The sequence below is a fragment of the Rhinolophus hipposideros genome (genome assembly GCF_964194185.1).
Source record: "Rhinolophus hipposideros genome assembly, chromosome: X".
In the NCBI taxonomy this organism is placed as follows: domain Eukaryota; kingdom Metazoa; phylum Chordata; class Mammalia; order Chiroptera; family Rhinolophidae; genus Rhinolophus; species Rhinolophus hipposideros.
The window spans coordinates 11,368,828-11,388,499 of NC_138046.1; the positions used below are offsets into that span (position 1 = coordinate 11,368,828).

Here is a 19,672-nt window from a genome sequence, read left to right on the forward strand (position 1 = left end):
CAGTTCTCAGTCACAGTAGCCACATTAGCAAATGCTCAATAGCCATATACCCGGCGTGCCAAAAAAAATGTACGCATTTTAAGAGCTATTATCTATGTATTACTTGTCGAAGTTGAATTGAATTACAGTGCAATGTGTAGTACAACATTTGCTCCAAAGATGTCGTTAATAAAAGGAATGCTAGCATTATTCATTGTATTACAATTTTAATACAGTTTTTTCCTTTCTTAAAATGTGTATACATTTTTGGGCACCCTTTGTATTTAAATGTATAATTACTATGACAAAGCACAATTCCCATGTCCTTCGAATCCTCATCACATTGGCTAAATGTACATATTCCCCCCAAGATTTAGCCCCCTGCTATCTATTCTTTGTGTTCTCTAGATTTTTTCCCCCCAGAGTGATATATTTACTTTCATCTCTTCAGAGGTCACCACTATGGCAACAACGCTTTCCTGTTTGAATATCTAGCCTCATCTCTATCGTGTGCTCCAAGCTGGAGGTCAAGTTCAACATTCTTGCTTCTAGGAGAAGCAGATGGAATAAGTCAGAAGCCCTGGGCAAGTGTGAGAAGCAGGCATGTACAATACAATTCTATCACAATGAGATGAATATTCTTAAAAACAAAAGTATGAATACAGAGCTGTAGGAACACAGAGGAGAGGGCAAATAACAGCCTAAACTTGTCAGTGAAAGCTACTGAGAACTGACATTTAATTTGGGCTTTGAAGATTGAATAGAAAATGTCCAGGCAAACAAGATGCAAAAGGCATTTTTCATGGAGGAGGCTGAACAGAGACTCAGAGGAATGAAAAAACATGGTAGATATGGTATGTGTGCGAATCAGGGATGATATCCTGTCACACCTACAAGTATATCCAGGCCTAACCATTAGAGCTTTTCCTCCCAAACCAGTACCTCACTTCCCTTTTCCTGTGGATGTCCTGATCCTACTCCTGACCCTGTAGAATTAAGACCTTGGGGTCCTTTTGGATTTTTCCATCTCTCATATCCAATTACATACCTGTTGATTTTGCTTCAAAATACTCCATAGTCCCATTCCTCCCTTCTATTCCTACTTCAATAGTCCTAGCTTAGACCCTCATGACTTCTTCCCTTATCCAGAAAAAGTTTCTTAAGTGATCTCCCAACCAATTGGGTCTCAGTTCTAATCCACCCTACTCACCGCCGTCAAATGATTCCTCTGACTTAAAAATCTTTATTGGCTTCCTGGAGTCCAAAGGATAAACAATGGCACTAGATCTGCTCCCTCTTTCGTGAAGCAGCCTCTCCTTTTGGTGCTTTGAGATCTCCACCTCCTGGTTTCCTACATGTCTTGCTGCTGTTTGGCATTTACTCTGCTGAATCCTCGTCTTCTAGGCCCTTCTCAGGGTCTTCCCCTGGACCTTCTTCTCTTTTCTTTCTCACTTGAAACTATTTCTGCAATGATTATGTGCACTCCTGCAGCTGACTGCCATTATATCTCTAAAATTATAGTTTACATCTCTCTTCTGAACCCCACTGTCATGCGGGGCCTGTGGTCCCGCTCCCCACATAAGAACACAGGATATGGTGAGGCCAAAAAGGAACACCAACAGAGTCATGGATAGGGGGTTCATGCCACTATATTCTCGCTGCTGGCTGGGCTGGAGATACAAAGCAAACATCCGCCACTACCCCAACAAGGGGTCTTCATGTACCGCAGTCTCACTGGCGACCAGGCGAGACACAGGAAGTAGCAGCCACACGATCCACAATCCACCGTCTAGTTCTCTGTCTGCCAACCAACCAACCAACCAGCGTAGCCATGGCAGCTATATTTGTGGCCAATTGGGTAACTGGTTGCAGCTGACAGCCATCCACCACCCGATCCAGCACCTTTCCACGTGAGGCCCAGGGCCTGGAAACTGCTCTCGGGGACTCTGTCCCCACTTCTCCACTTGGATAACTCAAGCTCTTAAAACAGCTCACATCCAAAATTGATGACTATCTACCACAAACCTTCACTTTCTCTATTGTTCTCTATTGTTCTATTGTTCTATTGCTGTCTCAATCAGTACTATTACCTTTGATCCAGTTGCTCAAGTGGGAAATCTGGGAGCCTTCCTGATTCCTCTATAGCCTTCAATCCCCGTTCATTGAATCAACACAAGTTCTCTCTTGCACCTCTGCAACTATGCGTGATGGTTTGTTTTATGTGTGAATTTGGCCAATGTGTAGAGTCTAGTCATTCAATCAAACATGAATCTAGGCATCACGGTGAATGTACTTGAGAGCTGTGCTTAACATCTACAGCCGATGAGTTGACTTGCAGTAAGGCACATGACCCTCAATCATCTGGCTGGGCCTCACCTAATTAGTCGAAAGACCTTAAGAGCAAAACTGAGGTTTCCCTGAAGAAATTCTGCTTCAAGATGGCAGCATCCACTTCAGCCTGCCAGCCTGCCCTGTGACCTTTGTCATTCTTTTTATTTATTTATGTATTTATTTATTTATTTATTTATTTATTTATTTATTTATTCGTTTGTTTTTAAGGAGGGCGCAGCTCACAGTGGCCCATGCGGGGATCGAACCGGCAACCTTGGTGTCATCAGCACCATGCTCTAACCAACTGCCCTGTGTGACCTTTGAACATACCAGCCCCCACAATTACATAAGCCATTTTCTTTTTTTTTTTTTTTTTTTTTTTTTTTTTTTTTTTCACCGGCTAAAGGCGACTTTTTATTACTTTTATGTACAGAAAACACCAACAGTGTACACTCAGCCCAGCTTGGTGGCCAGTTCTTTAGCCTTTGACTTTTCCAGCTTGGCAATGCGAGCCACCGACTTGGGGCCCAGGACGTTGCCTCCCCAGTGACGGCGGATCTCATCGTATCTGTCATTGTAATTGGTCCGGATAGCTTCCACCAGCTTAGCCAGCGCTCCTTTGTCTTCCGAGTTAACCTGTGTGAAGGCGACGGTGGTGCAGGTCTTCCTGTGGACTAGACGCCCCAGCCTGGCCTTCCCCTTGAGGATGCAGTAGGGAACCCCCATCTTACGGCACAGGGCAGGCAGGAAGACCACCAGCTCGATGGGATCCACGTCATGTGCAATCACCACCAGCTGAGCCTTCTTGTTCTCCACCAAAGTGGTGACAGTGTTAACCCCTGCTCGAAGGACAGGTGGCCTCTTGGTGGGAACATCCCCCTTGCCAGCAGCTTTCTTCTCAGCCCGAGCCAACAACCTCTGCTTCTTTTCTTGCTTTGTCTCTGGTCTGTACTTGTGAGCCAGCTTAAGCAGTTGAGTAGCTGTCTGGCGGTCCAAGGCCTGGGTGAACTGGTTGATGGCAGGGGGCACTTTCAGACGCTTGTAGAGAATCGCTCTCTGCCGCTGCAGCCGGATGTACCGGGGCCATTTGACAAAGCGGGTGAGGTCCCTCTTGGGCTGGATGTCCTGTCCGATGCCGAAATTCTTGGGCCGCTTCTCGAACAGCGGGTTGACCACCTTCTTGGCCTCCTGCTTCTTGACGACGGCGGGCGCCGGCGCCACCTTCTTCCCCTTGGCCTTCTTCCCTTTGGGCATCTTGGACAACGGAAGGAGAGAGCCATAAGCCATTTTCTTATTTCTTAAAATCAACCTCGATTTTATATATCCTACTGAGTTTGTTTCTGGGGGGAGCGCTGACTAATACCCAATGTCTCTATTCCATCCACTGCTCTCTGTCTCCACTGCCTCCCCCTCATTATCTCTGGATTCTTGAAATACTCTCAACTGGCCTCTTCCCTGTGGTCTTGCCCACTCCAATCCATTCACCACACTGTGACCATTGCATTCTTGTGAAGATGTAAATCTGATTATGTCATTCCCCTGCTTAAGACCCCTCAACAGCTGGTATTTGCCCTGATAACCCGAATTCCCTAGTTCATGGTTCAGGAGAGCTCACCTGCTCTGGGCCTTAGCTCTTGCTCCTTTTCCTCATCCATGTGTTATGGCCACACCCAACTTCCCAGACTCACAACACTCTCTCCTGCCTTTGCACATGCATGCTTTCCCTTCCCCTTAGCTAACTCCTCCTCCTCCTCCTCCTTCAGGCTTCCCCTTAAATATTACTTCTTCAGGAGGCCTTTCCTGACCCCCGACCACGTTAGATCCCCTTCTTATGCTTTCTTAGAAGGCTACGCTATAATAGTATTAACCCTATGGTGCTTGAAAGTGAAAACCAGAATTCACAGTTAATTCAGAGCAAGATAGGCTGAATGTTTACTGCTTCCTCAGCTTCCTGTGTGGGAGCTTTTGCAAGGCCAAGAGGGCTTGACGTAGCTAGCCGTGAATCTTTCTGGTGGCATTTCTTTCTTTACATTGAGTTGGAATTCCTCTGTCAAAAAGCATGCTTAAAAACCTTGCATCCAAATTTATCACCCCATCAACAAGGTGGGAGAGTGAATGATGCCTCTTTTCCTGTATCTGGAATTGGCACAGGACCTGCTGCCATCTCACCTTGACCTTTCAAATTGCTGTGTCCGGGGAAGAGAGTGTGGAGAGATATAGCAATGCAACTCTTCAATGCTTTGACCCAGAAAGGCCGCTTCTCCTTTCTGTTTCCACCTCATCAGCCAAAGGAAGTTACAGAGCCACGCTTCACTCAGGGAGGCCTGTGCCTGGAAGGAAAGGAGAAGCAGAAATTCTGGTGAGCCCTGGAAATGTCTAACACCAGTTATGATTACAGCTATCCTTTACTGAGGAAGAGCTGTGTGCTGGGCACTGTGGAGAGCACATTACATTAATTCCCCTAACAGGCCTTGGGAAGGTGTTAATATCTCATTCTAAGGAGAAACTGCTGTTCAGAGAGATTGTGTGAGTTGCTTGAGGCTGTAGGTGACATCTAAGCTGGGATCTGAACTGACTGTGTCAGCTGCCTGGCTGTCCATGCTGCCCCTCTCCCCACACACACTTGGCAGGTGAGTCTGGCCCTTCTGCCAACCAAAATGGCATTACCTACGTTACGCTATAATAATGCCATTTCTGGAACTCTGTGCTTTTGCAGCTATGAGGCCCTTGGCCTGGTGAAAGTGTGAAAAGTGCATTTTTGACAAACTCCTGTTCACCTCTTGTGATCCAATTCAAACCATAAGACACTTGGAAAACTTCTCTTGACTTCCTCGGACAGGATTCCTTGTCCCAACCTCGGTTGCACTCAGCTCAACTCCCTAGCAGGGCACTCGTCCTATGCTTTCATTATTATCTGTTAACCTTTTTACTTCTTCCACTAGACTGTGACTCCTTGAACAAAGGAGTCATGTCCCGTTTCTCTCTGTATTCATGGGACACAGGCAGAATAGCTTACACGCAGCCAACACTGAAGTTTATATGTATGTGTCAGACATAGGTCTCAGTGCCACACATATGCTCACCAATTTCACCCTCATACCATCTCTATGAAGTAAGTGCTGTGATTCGCATCATACATTTTACTGACGAGGAAATTTAATTTATAGACTATTTAAATAATTGGCCCAAAGTCTCATAGGTAGTAAATAGCTGTACTGGGATTAGAACTCAGGCACTCTAACCCCAGAGCCTAAGAATGCTTAGTCACTATGCTACTGCTGAAAACTTCTTCCAGTTCATATCTCAGTCCTTTGCTTCTACATACTTTGTGTATTTCCTAAACACAAGAACATTCTCTTATGTAATTACAGTACCATTACCAAAATTGGCTAATTAGCATTGTCTTATTATGTAATCTACAGCCCTTATGCATAGCCAATTTTCTCAATAATGACCTTTATAACAAAAGATAATAGTAGTTTCAATTTCAATGTCCAACCCAGGATCACATGTTGTATTTCACTGTCATGTTGTTTTAGTATGCTTTGATCAGAACCAGTACCTCAGTGTTTCTTTGTCTTTCATGACCTCAATAACTGTGAAGAGTATAAACCATTTATTTGGTATGATGTCCATTAATTAGAGCCTGTCTGGTATTTCCACATGATTAGATTCAGCTCATTAATTTTGTTTTTCTTTTTAGCAGGAGCACTACAGAAGTGTGTTGTGCCCTTCTCAGGGCATCACGTGAGGAGGCACGTGGTTTCTATTTGTGATGTAATTACCTTTTATTTTATGCTATTTTCTCTGCCGCCCAGTGTCCTCTTCTTCTGCATCTACAGCATCAAATACACTGCCTGACTCATGGTATATGTTTAATAAACCTTTGAATAAACATTAGCTGAATGAATAAATCTTCATTCCACTAAAAGAAAAACATTACTCAAGCCAAAAATCTGTGAATCACAACCCCAGTTCTTTTCCACACACGTAATAATCACCAAGTCTCACTGATTCTATTTCCTAAATATCATAGCAATCCCACCCCTCTTCACTATTCTCACTGCCATTGCATTGGCTCATTATTCCAATCTGGCCTCCCTGCCTCTTGTCTTGCCCCCTTTAATCTATCTTTGAATGGTGGGTGAAAGAAAACACCACCATGTAATGCAGAATGGGCACAAGAATAAGTTTCATTGGGGTAACTTACAAGCCCAAGTGTTAATAAGACGAGGCCCATGGTCTCATGTTCTGTGATTATCCCACAGTGAGACCTACCATCCCATTGGTGCCAGAAATTAACTGGAGTTTTCAATGGATTTTCTGGACTTGGTGACAATGGCAAAGAAGTCATTGTAAAATGAGGAGGGTCCTCAGTAAGAGTACAAAGTTCGTCATGAAAACTGTAGAGTTCTCTGAAAGCTCTAGTCATGGATTCCAGGCCAAGCCATGAGAAGAAGATCCAGGGCTTAGAGGAGGTGGTTTAGCGCCATGTGGCTACTGTGTTTCCTCAACAATAAGACCGGGTCTTACATTAATGTTTGCTCCAAAAGATGTATTAGGGTGTATTTTCAGGGGATGTCTTATTTTTTCATGTACAACAATCTACATTTATTCAAAGACAGTCATGTCGTCTTCTTCTGGAACATCGTCATAACGTGCTAAATGCGCCCATCTGGCTGACGGTCTTCACTGGGGCTTATTTTCAGGGAAACACGGTAGCTCCTATAGTTGCTGTTGGATAGCTCCATTCGCAGTGAAGAATAATGAGCCAGAAGCAGCAAGGAGTGTTGGCTACAGAGGGCACTGCCTAGTCAGTAAGTAACCCGAAGCCAGGCGGATATCCAGCACGACCAGACATAAAAGTCAAGGATATCTTTGGTAGTGAAACTCCCAGCTAGCTCATTGGTAATCTCCCCAGGTGAGCCTTCGAAACACCTCTGGATGAGGTGAAAACCCATGTAAAGTAGTGATAAACTGTGTCCCTAATGCCCCCAGGGAGATCCTGCTGATCCACCAAAGCATTGTATGGCTACTCTAGGGAAGCAGCTAACCCTGTGTCCCAGGGGGAGGCAGGGGAAGCAAGGGAGGCTGTCTTAACACGCGGAAGAACTAGTCCTGGAAAGGGGTGGCACACACACAAACGCTGCTCTGGGTGGGATCCAAGCTAAGCCTCTGCCTGGACATCACAGAGGCTGGACACATGAGAGTACAAGGTCAAAGCAAACAGTGGCTGAGGCCACTAATGGTAGCAGTGATACCTACGGTACGGTTTGATAGTGGGATGCTGATAAGATCCCTCATAGCCAAATCAAGTTGGGAGTGACATAGCTAGTTGTGTGATAGTTGGCATTATTGTCACTGCTCCAGATAGGTACAGGGTGTCCATATCTGGACTAGGAAAACAGAGAGGTTATTTGCCCCTTTATCCTCTACTTGCTTCCCAGGGCTAGATCTCTCCATGCCCAATGAGCTGGGGTCCATGAGCCCCGCCCCCCCCAAGAATGAACCAGGCCTTACTTTATAGCCTGGAATGAAAAGCTCTGCAGGGACCCAGAGCTAACAATTCCTTTACCAAAAGGCCATCTCTTGAGATTGAGGAAGATGGTTACAGGGCATGCCTAAGAACCACAGGAGTGCCCCCAACTTGCCGAGGAAGTGTGTGGCCAACCCAGGGTCAGAGTTGTCTGCTCATGAGTCTGTGTAAAGGTGTATTTCAGTCATCCAGAAGCAGAGTGCTTTATTAACAAAAGCACCATTTGACAAGCCAATGCCGTGGGTTGTCAGCACTTACTGTTATTATAACAGATGGCTTAGTATTCCAGTGAAATTGTTCACCCATCAGTGAAACAGACTTCCTTGTATGGCACCAAGTCTCAAAATCGAGGCCCCCCATCGAGCCAGTAACTCAGGCAAAGCAGACAATGGGGCCATCTCAATACCTACCGGGTGGGCAGCCACCTATTCTTGCAGTTGACTCGACCCCCAGTTGGATGTTCCATTTCCATTTGAGTTTTCTGGCTCGTTGCACTTTGTCAATGATTAAGCTATTGTGTCTCAGTTCCACACCATCCTTCTTTACTGGTTCTGCTGATAAGAAGCTCTAGGGGGAGACTGGAAAACTATGGTTCTTCACTCTGGCAGGAATGGTTTACTTGAGTACCAGCTGAATTTCCAGATTTCCATCGCTCCCCTCAAAACCAGCTTCATAATGTCTCCTCACACACCAGCACCAGCCACTTGGCTGGCACCCCTCCTCACAGGCCTAAGTCTCAGCCCCATAAAGGTCTGCCTGTGAGTTACCAAGGTACCAGTACTGACCGAAAGTGCCCCTTTCCTAGAGGTCTGGGTTTTAACTCCATGGGCTTCTCCTTTGAGCTCTTGGGTTCTCATCATCCCAGCCTCCTCCCTTCATTCATACAGGCCTCAGGATGGTAGATGCTTCCTGCCAATCTCACCTCTGTGTTACCATAATGTTCATGTTTTGTATTTTCAGTCCTTTAATATTTGTTTAACCAATCCCTATATTAACTTCTCAGTGAAAATCATTAGTGTGATTTCTGTTTCCCCGACTGGACTATCACTGATACACCCATCTGATGGAATTTGGTTTAGGGACAATCCATTGCAAGCCAGAAATATTGGATTTCAGAGTTATACTTTTTTCTTCAGTGAGACACTATGTCCCCACCAGGACCAATAATTGTCATTTGAAAAGCATGTACCATTCAGTAGTGGAGAGATGACCCATCCCCAATAATGGCAGAATCTTATCATCAGAGGTATCAGATGTGAGACTGGGGTCAGAATGAGTTGCGGGGGAGGGGGACAGTGGGAGGAGGTTTGGGAGGGAAGACATTGTTTTACTGCTGCCTGTATTGCTTCTGGGGTTTCTCATTGCAGGGGTCCCCAATCAAATTTAGCTAGCAGTCTGGTGACTTAGTACAAATTCTTAAAAGTCTTAGGTCCAGGATGTGCTGATCCAACACCCAAGAAGCCAAATAGGTGATCAGGGCTCTTTTGTGTAGTTTGTGTAGTTTTGTGTAGTTTGTGTCTGCAAGGCCAGCAGCTTTTCCTTACTAGGCTGTGGAATCTCTCTTTGGGCCGCTGCTCATATAGCCCCCAAGATGAGCACTCAAGTGGCCTGGCCCTGGTCTCTATCCTCATTCAAGGCCCTGCCACCTTTGGATGGCTGGGCTTAGAGAGGATGCATTAAGGCGAGAACACTTTCCTCTGGGAGGGCAGCTATCAAAATGTCATCAGTATAATAGAATGGGCTTGCCCAAGTCATTACTGATAGATTGCGGCTATTAAGTATTGCTGGGGAAGTCCAAAACGCCTGAGGCAGGATGGTCAAGGTGAACTTCATGCTGTGCCAGGTGCCAACAAACTCGTTGTTTTTCTTCCTAGAGAAATCTGGAGAAGAACACATTAGCAACGTCTAAGGCAGTTCTGTGCAAGTGTAATATAATGTGAGCCACTGTGTAACTGCAAAATTTCTGGTAATCACTATGAAAAAAAAAAGGTAGTGGTTACCAGAGGGTAAGGGGGAGGGGCATGGTAGATGAGGGTAAGGGGGATCAAATATATGGTGATGGAAGGAGAACTGACTCTGGGTGGTGAACACACAATGGGATTTATAGACGATGTAATACAGAATTGTACACCTGAAACCTATGTAACTTTACTAACCATTGTCACCCCAATCAACTTTAAAATAAAAGAAATTTTTAAAAAATGGGAAAAAGAGACAGGTATAACTAATTTGTGACATAGTTTAGTTAACCCAATAGATGCAAAATATTAACATTTCAGCATTTAAATATTAAAAAAATAATCATTAAGGTATTTTTCATCTTTTCCAGCGTTAAGTCTTCAAAATCGGTTGTGTATTGTACGTACGCATGTCTCACTTCAGACTAGCCATGTTTTGAGTGTTCTACGGCCACCGAGTGGCGGTAATGGCTTCAGTGTAGTGCCCTGTTGGTATAATGTGTATATCAGGGGCTTTGAGTGCTACTATTGGTGGCCACTGTTAAAGCCACAATAATCTGTAATGAGGGGTCAGGGACACTGGATTTACTCACTGGCTCAAAGGACTGGGAATTGGAAAATAGCATGGCCTACCGCTCCCTCCTGGTTGTGGAATAAGCCCTGTTATGTTTCCTTTCTCCCTTACTGCTCTGTGATACTGTTTCAAGCACACAATCCTGGAAGGCCGGAAATACAAGAGGCTGTGCGTTCACCAGGCCAGAGACCAATGCCCACACTCACCCAGCAGGTCAGTGTACAGTGTGTGCTGGGTTGATGGAAGCCAGCTGTCTTTCCCAATTATGCCGTCTGACAAAGGCACCACAAGCACGGCCTCAACAGAGAGGCCAATGGCATCTGCCGTGATTGTGACAAGTCTCTTGGCTGGAAGTAAAAGCGGTCCCCAATCATGCCAGGGAGATGAATTTACCGTGCATTTGCCAAGTCCAAGAACAATTTTCCAGGTTCCAGTGTCTGGTAGGTCCAGGTCTGCTGCATTCTCCTTGCACCTATGTTCCAGGGCAGGAAGTTAGCATTCCACTGGAAGAAGGCAGAGGACTGGGCCCTGGGCCAAGTTTGCTTTTGAACTGACTCAAATCTGGATTGAAGGGCCCTCTAGCTGTCGGCCTAGCAAATCAGTCTCCTGAGTGGCACGGAGGCCTGTGGGAATGGGGAGTATCTGAGTCTCAGCTGCATTACGATGGGGCTAACTGCTTAGCTTCCTCCTCTGGACCCTTCCCTAAGGACACGGGAAGGTTCGGAGGTTTGCTGGCCAGGCAGTGGGGGAAGCGAATGGCCTCTTTCTCCCAAGGAAATCCTCCCACCCAGGACCTCCTTGCATCAGCTCTCCATAGGGGGGTCTTCTCAACGCCCACTCTAAAATCAGTCATTTTTGGTTTCTTGCACCCCTATGTTTTTTCTGCAACCTCACTACAGTGACATGGGTTGCTTATCAGCTCACCAGTCTCTACGCTTTTCCCAAGTACGTCCTTAGCTAACAATCCCCTTGTTCAAGATCCAGAGCCATCACGTGCTGCCTGAGGGAGACCGGGAAGGAAGTCTGGAGTGGTGCTCTCCTCCTCCCTTTTCATTTCTGCTGAGACCTGGGGCATCGCACAGGGCCCTTCTCTCCTTTGCCCCTTTTGGGTGGGGCCGACATCAGCCCTAAAGGATTATCCCACCCCTTACTCCCTGGCAGAGGAGCAAAGTTAGGGATGACTTTGTTTAAGACCCCGTCAACTTTACCAGCATTCTCTGAATCAATTGCATTTGGCCACAAGTCATCCCGGATGCCCGGGCTTTTCGTCCAACCATGCTTAAGGGCAAAGCGCCTCAAAGCAGCGGTGAGCTTGGTAGGCATGATCCAGTTTGCACTCAGTGTCTCGGGGAAGTCTCCTCCTTGCCGCTATGTGAATTCGATTTCCAGGAGCATCCAGCTCAAGCACGGGACAGGCACATTTGCTCTCTCTCCAATGTTCAGACTAGCCAATTCGTTCAGCAAAAATGGACTCTGGTGGTAAAGCCCAAATGCTGGCTGTTCAGTGTCACTTATCTCATGGGTGTGGCTTTGGTAAACAGTTTAAGCTCGAAGGGACTCCAGTGATGGCTGTTGGGAGTCCAATCCTGCAGCCCCTCAGGCTGTACATCTGTTCCCCACCCCCATCCCGCAAGCCCCTGGATGGTAACTGCACGATGACAAGTTTCAAATCTAGGAGGGTAGGTTGTACCTACTGTTCCAATGGCACTTGGGACGAGGGCTGTTTTCTCCCAATTTCTTCTTCTCTAGGGCTCTCGTGACTGGTGGATTTGTAAGTGAGCCAGTGCTGAGGGATCAAATCATCTCAGTCTGCCTTACGTGGAGGAATTCCCAGGGCCTTTGTGGCACTTGGCATGGCCACACACAAGCACTGCAGTAACATGTTCACCGTGATTTCAGCTCAGCTAGAGTTCCCACCACCAGCCCTAGGACGGATGTCGTCCATCCCTGGTATGGCTTAGCTGACCCCTTTTGCAGTTTCCAGAAGGCCAGAGCTGGAGTATGTGGAGACTGCCTCATGGTGGGTGCCATCTGTGAAGCCGTGGGTGAAGGCACACAACATACTAACATCTCTAAAGGGTAAGGTTTTAATGAGGGGAACTGACCAGCAAGATGAGTCAGAAAGAAGAGGCACACGGCCACCCACTGTCTCAGGCAGACACACAAAGGCTGCACCTGGGGGCTGTCCTCCAGGGAAGGACGTTTCTTCTCTGGGAGTCTATCTTTCCATAGGGCAACACTGACAACAGCTGTACACGCAGAGGATCCCAGCAGGGCTTAAATGCCGTAGGTCAGGGATGCTGTCTGGGAACACAGGCTGCTGGCACCTGTGACCTCGTAGGAAGCCGGATTTTGCATCGCGGGGCAGAGGAACCTCCAGGAAGTTGGATTTGGGCCCAGTCCCTCCTGCTAGCTGGTTACCAGGCAGCTTGATGGAAACTCCCAGTCATGGGGCAAACTTGTCTGTCCCTCCACACTTCAAGTGTAAATCTGATTGTTTCAAAGCCTTCAAAGGTTCCCACAAATCTGAACTCTTAACGTGGCACCGCAAGGCCACCCTTGACAGTAACTCCAGCTCACCTGTCATTCCCTGTCTCAGATTCCACACCCTAGTCACACTGAACTCTCAGAAGCTTCCCGAATACTTTTACATGCAATGCCCCCAGCACTTTTTCTCCCGGCTGACTCCTCCAATCTGGCCTCCCTCGTAGGTAAGATTTCATTTCGCCTAAGCCCTCTACTGACTCCGCAGCGCTCTGACTTAGGTGTTTTGCCTGTGCCCCCACCTCACCCTGAGCAGCATACCACTTCCTGTACCTTGTACTGGAACCGCCCGTGGACTCAAGTTCTCCCACTTGACACTGAACTTCATGGTCTGCAATAGGGTCTTTGCAACCCCAAGAAGCTTGTGAAATGCCTGCTATATACTGAATGTTCAGTAAATATTGAATGAGCACCAGATGAAATCAGCTGGGTGGTTTGTCAACACTTACTCTCTGTAGCTTTGTCCATATAAAATACGAATACCGTATGAATACCTATACGACTTGGGAGTTAGGATAACTTAGCAGCTATTTATTTAACCCATGAAGAAATCGAAACCTGAAGGTGAAATGACTTACCCAGGTATCAGAGCTTCTCTATGCCCTGGTCAAGTGTAGTGTACATCCTGATTGCCCCTTTCTACAGCGTAACTCCGTTATGTCTATCATGTAGTATCCATGCTGCACCTTTAATGATGTACGTTCTCGAGGACTAGAACTCTGTTCTTTGATGCAGTATCTTACAAGCTTTGACCTCCAGGGAAATCTGACAAAGATGCCTTCGTATTTACCAAAAAACCTTTATACTTGAAGAAATAACATCAGAATTGTTTCCTCTCTTAGCATAAGCGATCCAAGTTCTGGATGATACTGAGTAATGATAATAGACCCTAATCCCAAGAATTCCAGGTAAGAATCTTCTGTTAACACATCTTCCAATTTTCAACCTACCCCTGAAATCAAGTGCATGGTATACTGGAATTGGGGGGAAGACCTTTAAGCAAGCCATTTTGAAGGTTAGTTTTTAACCATTTAGCACCTACAAGTTGCAAAGACTATTTTTAATGCTTTTCCCACTAACACAAAGCTCCTTAGCAGTGAAAAAAAAAAAAAAAGAGGATTCCCCCGTTTTTCCACAGAAAGTTCTGAGAAATGGAAAAAAAAAAATTTCTAAATCTCCCCAAATAAAAATTTTAATTAAACAGCCCCAAATAAACACGCAGAGGAAGAGATGCTAGGATTTCAATGCTCGCCTCCCATTAAGTCTTCCGAGCAATCCAGACCAGCATGTGGGAATGGCTATTTTAGAACTGGTTATCAGAGGGATTGGGGTTTATGAAGGAAAGATGCTGTTTACAGTCATGAAACAAACTGGCTAATGGGGATCACTTTCGTATACTGACTCTAAAATGGCATTGGATTCCCAGCCACCACGCACTCTAAGACCATGGTCACATGAGGGAAATGCCTGAGGCAGCCAAGTCGAGTCAGCAGCCCGCTGCTGCCAACAAAGGCTGTTCATGCGCAGCACTGAAAACTGGTGTGAAACCAGGAAAACGGAAGCAAGTCTCCTGAGGACTGTTTCTACCTACCACCTCTAACAGACTGCGTTCAGCTCTTCTGGCTCTATAAGAGGCCAAACTAGGCAGAAGGGGCAGCAAAGAAGCAGGAAAATGCCAGAATGAAAAACTAGACAAGCAGAAAACAAGGACAAATTGTTCTGGAAAAAACAACACATCAATATAGATGAGACTGCCCTGCATCACTGGATCATTTGGGATTCTAATAGCAGGTTAAATGTTCAAACTCGTCTCTCCGTTTCTACCCTTTTCTCCAGGCTGTATCAGAGTTCCTCGAAGTGACCACAGCAGCCAATTCAGGCACATCCACCCACAAACCTGTCATTGATTTTATTGCTGAGATATTGAGATCAAAGCGTTTGTTTTTTTTTAACTACATAGACACACTTAATATTTTCCAAACGGCAGGGTATGTTCATATGTGGACAAAAGTATGCGTTTAACGTTGTTTAGTGGCAGTCTACGTAATGAATGTGCTGAAATCTCGTAACTGGGAATATGGAGAATTATATTTTCAAATATCAACGTCTTTGCCTTTTAAGGGCACATCAAAGATTATTTGCAAGGCATATATGCTTTTGCATGATAAATAACTCTCCCCCTACACGTTGTTCATTTTTTTCCATTACATTTAGAAATTTAAGACCAGGAGCAAACATCTGTCAGACTAATTTTTTGCTTTTTCATAAGTGCAACTTTTTAATAAAAATTTACATCTAGATAAACAATCTTCAGATTTTTGAAACTTTAATAAGATTTTTAAAAACATCATGACTTTGAACTGAAAAACATACACGTTTAGCACACAAATATTGTATTATGAATCAAGTCCAACTCCATTTGAAAACATGTGAATCAAATTACAGTTTTAGAAGTTAGTAATTCACAAATTAAGCTAGCGCTTTGCCGAACTCGGCCTCTGTAAAGAGACTTGGTGTATATTATAATGGCACAATGTGCTTTTGTACCATTTTGTTGGTTTTTTTCACCTTATTAAACAAGATCCACTTCTTGCAAGTTGATAATGGCTAACTTTCTATAACGTGAAATTTCCATTTTGTAACAGAACACTTTCTATAGATTTCTTTTGCTATCTTAAAATTTTAAAAGCAATCATTTGTAAGGATTGCATCAACATCAATTTAGCAGAGAAAGATCAAACTTTATTGAAACTGCTTGCATACAAAATATATTGCACTATAACCAAACAAATGTCAACATAAAATCTGTTGTTGCTAATATGTACAGAGAATATTGCCCAAGAGCAGTTACATTACAAGGTCATTCTACCTTGGTTAATTATCTACAGTATTTTAAACCAAACAGCTTACAGATGATGTGTGCAAGGTACCAATTTCTGTTTTCAAATACTATACATTCCCAGAATAAATAACTAGAAATCAACATTAATGTTTGGCAATACTTTTAAAAGACTTTGTAATATTCTTGAAATCATGTGCAGTTTGTTGCCATTTTATATGCTTATTTGTATGCAAGGAAAAGTAACTGTAAAATGAAAATTCAAAGAAACAAAGTCACAAAATACATCAGAGGCAGAACTTCGGTTTGTACGGCTCTGTACAGATTCAGTGGTACCCCGACTTGGAGTTATTTTTTAAGAAAAATATAACATCTTAGAGAGAAGGTCCTTCACATATTTTTCCTCAGTAAATTTCATTCATTTAAAAAAAAAAAACCAACAACAACAAAAAAACCTCAAAGCAAAACCTAAACCCAACACGTCTGGAAGAAAAAAAAAAAAGAAAACTAAAGAAAAGTATTGTTTGTTAACCAATCCTACTCTGTGTTCCAATTCTGCTTATATGTTAAACCTAATATTTCAAAGTATACAAAACATTTAACCTGCCTCCAATATTTTCTTAGACAAAGTACCTGTACTTCACAGGATTATTATGCACAAATGGAAATGATCTTTCTATCTCCCCGAAAGAAGCTTCAAATTAAAATATGAAAAAGTTCACAAAACAGGGGGGACGACAAAATAAAAAAAAAGGCTCTAAGTTAAAACTGGTCATCAGGCCAAAGAGCAGGCATATCCTACCAACTTTCGACCAAAAAGATTTGTTCCTAGCTGAAAGCATTTTAGCCTCTCTCAAATGAAAAGATAGTTATTTCTTCTCCTGTCAATACAGAAAACAATTACACATCCCTCTCAATAACACTATTTGTCAAACTTCAGTGCAACAAAACATAAACAAAAACAAGTCCTATTCTTTATACTGCCTAACCTGATGTTTATGCAAGGAAAAAAATATGGAAAGCATGCATATTCTTCTATAAAGTACTAATGTTTGACAGGGTTTGCTACATCTTTAACATTTAGTGTTTCCAACTTATCTTCCCTGAACTCTGCATCCAAATATAATAATCCTACCTGCCAAGATATAAAAAAGGCACAGATCATACAACTTTTGTTTTTTTGCTAATGAAAATGACAAACGTCACATCACACACGTTTCAGGGTCCACTAAAATACTGGAAAAGTGGACCAAAACATAAACTCACACAGGACATGAAATGACAGTATTTGAATGAGACTGAAAACAGAAGTCTAATATGATTACTATAAGTGCTATTTATTAAAAAAACAAAAACAAAAACAAAAAACTGAAATGTACCAGTGAGTCATCACCCAATGCAGGAAAATGATCCAAATGAACAAAGAATATTTCTCAGTACTTTAAAAAATAAACCCAACTAAAACCCTGTCTTGAAGTGGTGAGTATACTTAAAAGCAGTGCTCCAAAATCTCAAGGTATCTTTTTGTGCAAATCTGAAAATTGTTGCTTATGGCCAATACCAAAAAAAAAAAAAAAACCAAATAAAATAAAATAAAATTCTTAAACAGAATTTGTGTTCATTTCATGCCCTGTGCCATCTTGCCTACTATTTGTCTTTGGCCTAACAAAGTTTTCTAATATGGAATAAGAATGATGGAAATGATATAGGAAATGTAACTTCAGAATTATGAAGTTTAGGGTACTCCATTCACAAGTGGTTGTTGACCATCCATGCTGTCTGGCTTTTCCTTCTTCTGGTTACGATCTTTACCCGTGCGCAGCCGATTACCTTCACTGGAGGTATTCTGTAATGTTTTAGTGTGGACACTCCTTTCATTATTGCAGTCAACTCTGATCTAAAACAAGTTATAGTTGTTACATACACAGACCACATCCTATTGTAATCTGTAATTGGCCTGACAAGAAATTTAAGCCTGCAGTGTAAATTCCACATGTTAAAGGGAAAAGAGACTGGGGTGAGAATAGAACTGCAAGAACTGAGGTCAGAAGGATCTTTATTTGGTTTATGATTTTAAAATACTCCTCTTCTTTAACTGGAACACACTGGTCATCTCAATGCATCCAAAGTTAGATAAAAACTCACAATCCTACTGTGTCTTCTTCTAAGCAGAATAAAACAGTGAGAAACAAATAGTTAAAATGAATTACTCTTACTGATTATAATATATACATGGCTATAATACTAGAGTACAAAAGAATGGATTATTCTTCAAAGATTATGAAACCCAGGAGAAGAGAGACAAATTCATGTCTTACTATTCCAATTTTACCAGGATAATAACTCGGCTAACTCACTTAGTAACTAGCCTTCAGTTCACACCTTTGTATCTATCATGGGTGTGACTAAGTTGCTCTATACTCAGGGCCCCCATTGTCCTACAGTAGAAGAATATGAGCAGTGCTTTCTGGCAGCTTATATTTCAGTGAGGCAAGTCAGATGATCATATAACTTGAACTCTGTCTGAAGAATAAGAGTGGTTTAGGGAAATCTGAAGACACTAATGTGTGGGAGGGACTGGAATCCCAGGAAGAGTGTAAAGATGAATGCAATTTAAAAATAATATCCTAAGATTTATGCAATATTTTAAGTGCCAACACTGAACACTTAAAAGAAATACAATTCTAGATGCTATACACAATGAAGATAACATTGACCCATGGGCCTAAAACAAGTACAGATATCGATCTGCTTCAAGTACAAATACTACACATATCCCAAAATGGTTCACCGTAATTTCAAAGTGTGTTTAAGTGTTGGGCCTGGGTGTGCGTTTTAAATGCTTTGTAGTCAAGGGTTCTGTGCTTTGATTTAGATTTATTTTCATACTTACATAGAAAACACCTTTCTTCCGATAGTCTGTTTTAATTATAAATACAAATATGCATCCTTTTAACAACGGAATTGGATTGCCAATTTCATCGAACATGGCAGTTTAAGTGGGGAATTACAAAATTGGTCCATATCAATGTCTTACATCTTTGTAAAGCACATGTACGTACATTATTTCATCTATCTCTTTATCTAGGTTTAAGGTCTTTTCTATGCTGGTCCCCAAAAACCCACTAGAAGTTTACACCTACTTACAACTGCTATGAAATGTAAAGAACATTCTGTCATGAGGTTTCTACTCTTAAAAAAGTTATCTCTCACTAATCTCAGGTGCTGGTCCCAAACCATTCCATAGTCAAGGAGGGACCCTTGACTTAACGAGTTGGATTAAGAATTAAAAGTCAAAGTAGAAGAAGAGAACATGGGTTCTGGGAATCAGACACCGGGGTTGGAATATCCCTGCATCGTATACAAACTTTGTAACCTTGGGCAAAGGACTGAAACTTTTAGTAAAGCTTCAGTTTACTCACCCAGAATACAGAATAATCAAACTCATTACCTCAGGGGGCTGCTGTAAGGTTAAATTAGCTAACACACACAGAACATCTAGCAAAGGTGTGTGGACACGCTCAGGGGTAATTTTCAAATGATTTCACAGTGGGTTCAGCACACATGATGACCAACTGAGATGAGAATCTCCGAGGAGCGGCCGGCTGCAAACCAGCAGGTGCCTCGCTCCGCAGGTTCTAGCTGAGTATGGTCGGCTCCTGTCTATCACGATTGTTATCCATGAGACAGACACCTTCTTTTCCTTACTTTCCCCTTAAAGGGAACACTCGGTCCCTGCTAGCCAGGGGAGGAGGGACCCACAGGGCTTACTCAGGTCTCTCTCTCTCTGTCTCTCTCTCTCTCTCTCAGTACATTCCGGGATATCCTTTCCTTGGAGGAATGGGAGGGACCACCCATGTGTATTGAAGTCATAATGTGGCCGCCAATGTCTTCACAAATACTCAGACTGC

General features: G+C 43.4%; 2 protein-coding genes across 21 annotated transcripts in view; both read right to left on the bottom strand.

Annotated features, from left to right (window-relative positions):
- Nucleotides 1–2,711: 2,711 nt before the first annotated feature.
- Nucleotides 2,712–3,573, bottom strand: LOC308495257 (large ribosomal subunit protein eL8). Its single transcript, XM_081043178.1, has one exon. The coding sequence runs from the start codon at nucleotides 3,562–3,564 to the stop codon at nucleotides 2,764–2,766; it is 801 nt and encodes a 266-aa protein (XP_080899304.1). The 5' UTR covers nucleotides 3,565–3,573; the 3' UTR covers nucleotides 2,712–2,763.
- An 11,605-nt stretch (nucleotides 3,574–15,178) lies between these two features.
- Nucleotides 15,179–19,672, bottom strand: part of FMR1 (fragile X messenger ribonucleoprotein 1) — a 37,679-nt gene continuing 33,185 nt past the window's right edge. For 8 of the 20 annotated variants that reach the window (XM_081044005.1, XM_081043998.1, XM_081044002.1 and 5 more), the window contains one exon: nucleotides 15,186–17,658. In XM_081044005.1, coding sequence (XP_080900131.1) covers nucleotides 17,497–17,658 — 162 coding nt within the window. In that variant the 3' untranslated portion in view covers nucleotides 15,186–17,496. Of the gene's footprint in view, nucleotides 17,926–19,672 lie in introns of all 20 variants that reach the window. The other 12 variants (XM_081043994.1, XM_081043993.1, XM_081043990.1 and 9 more) reach the window with 3 other exon arrangements.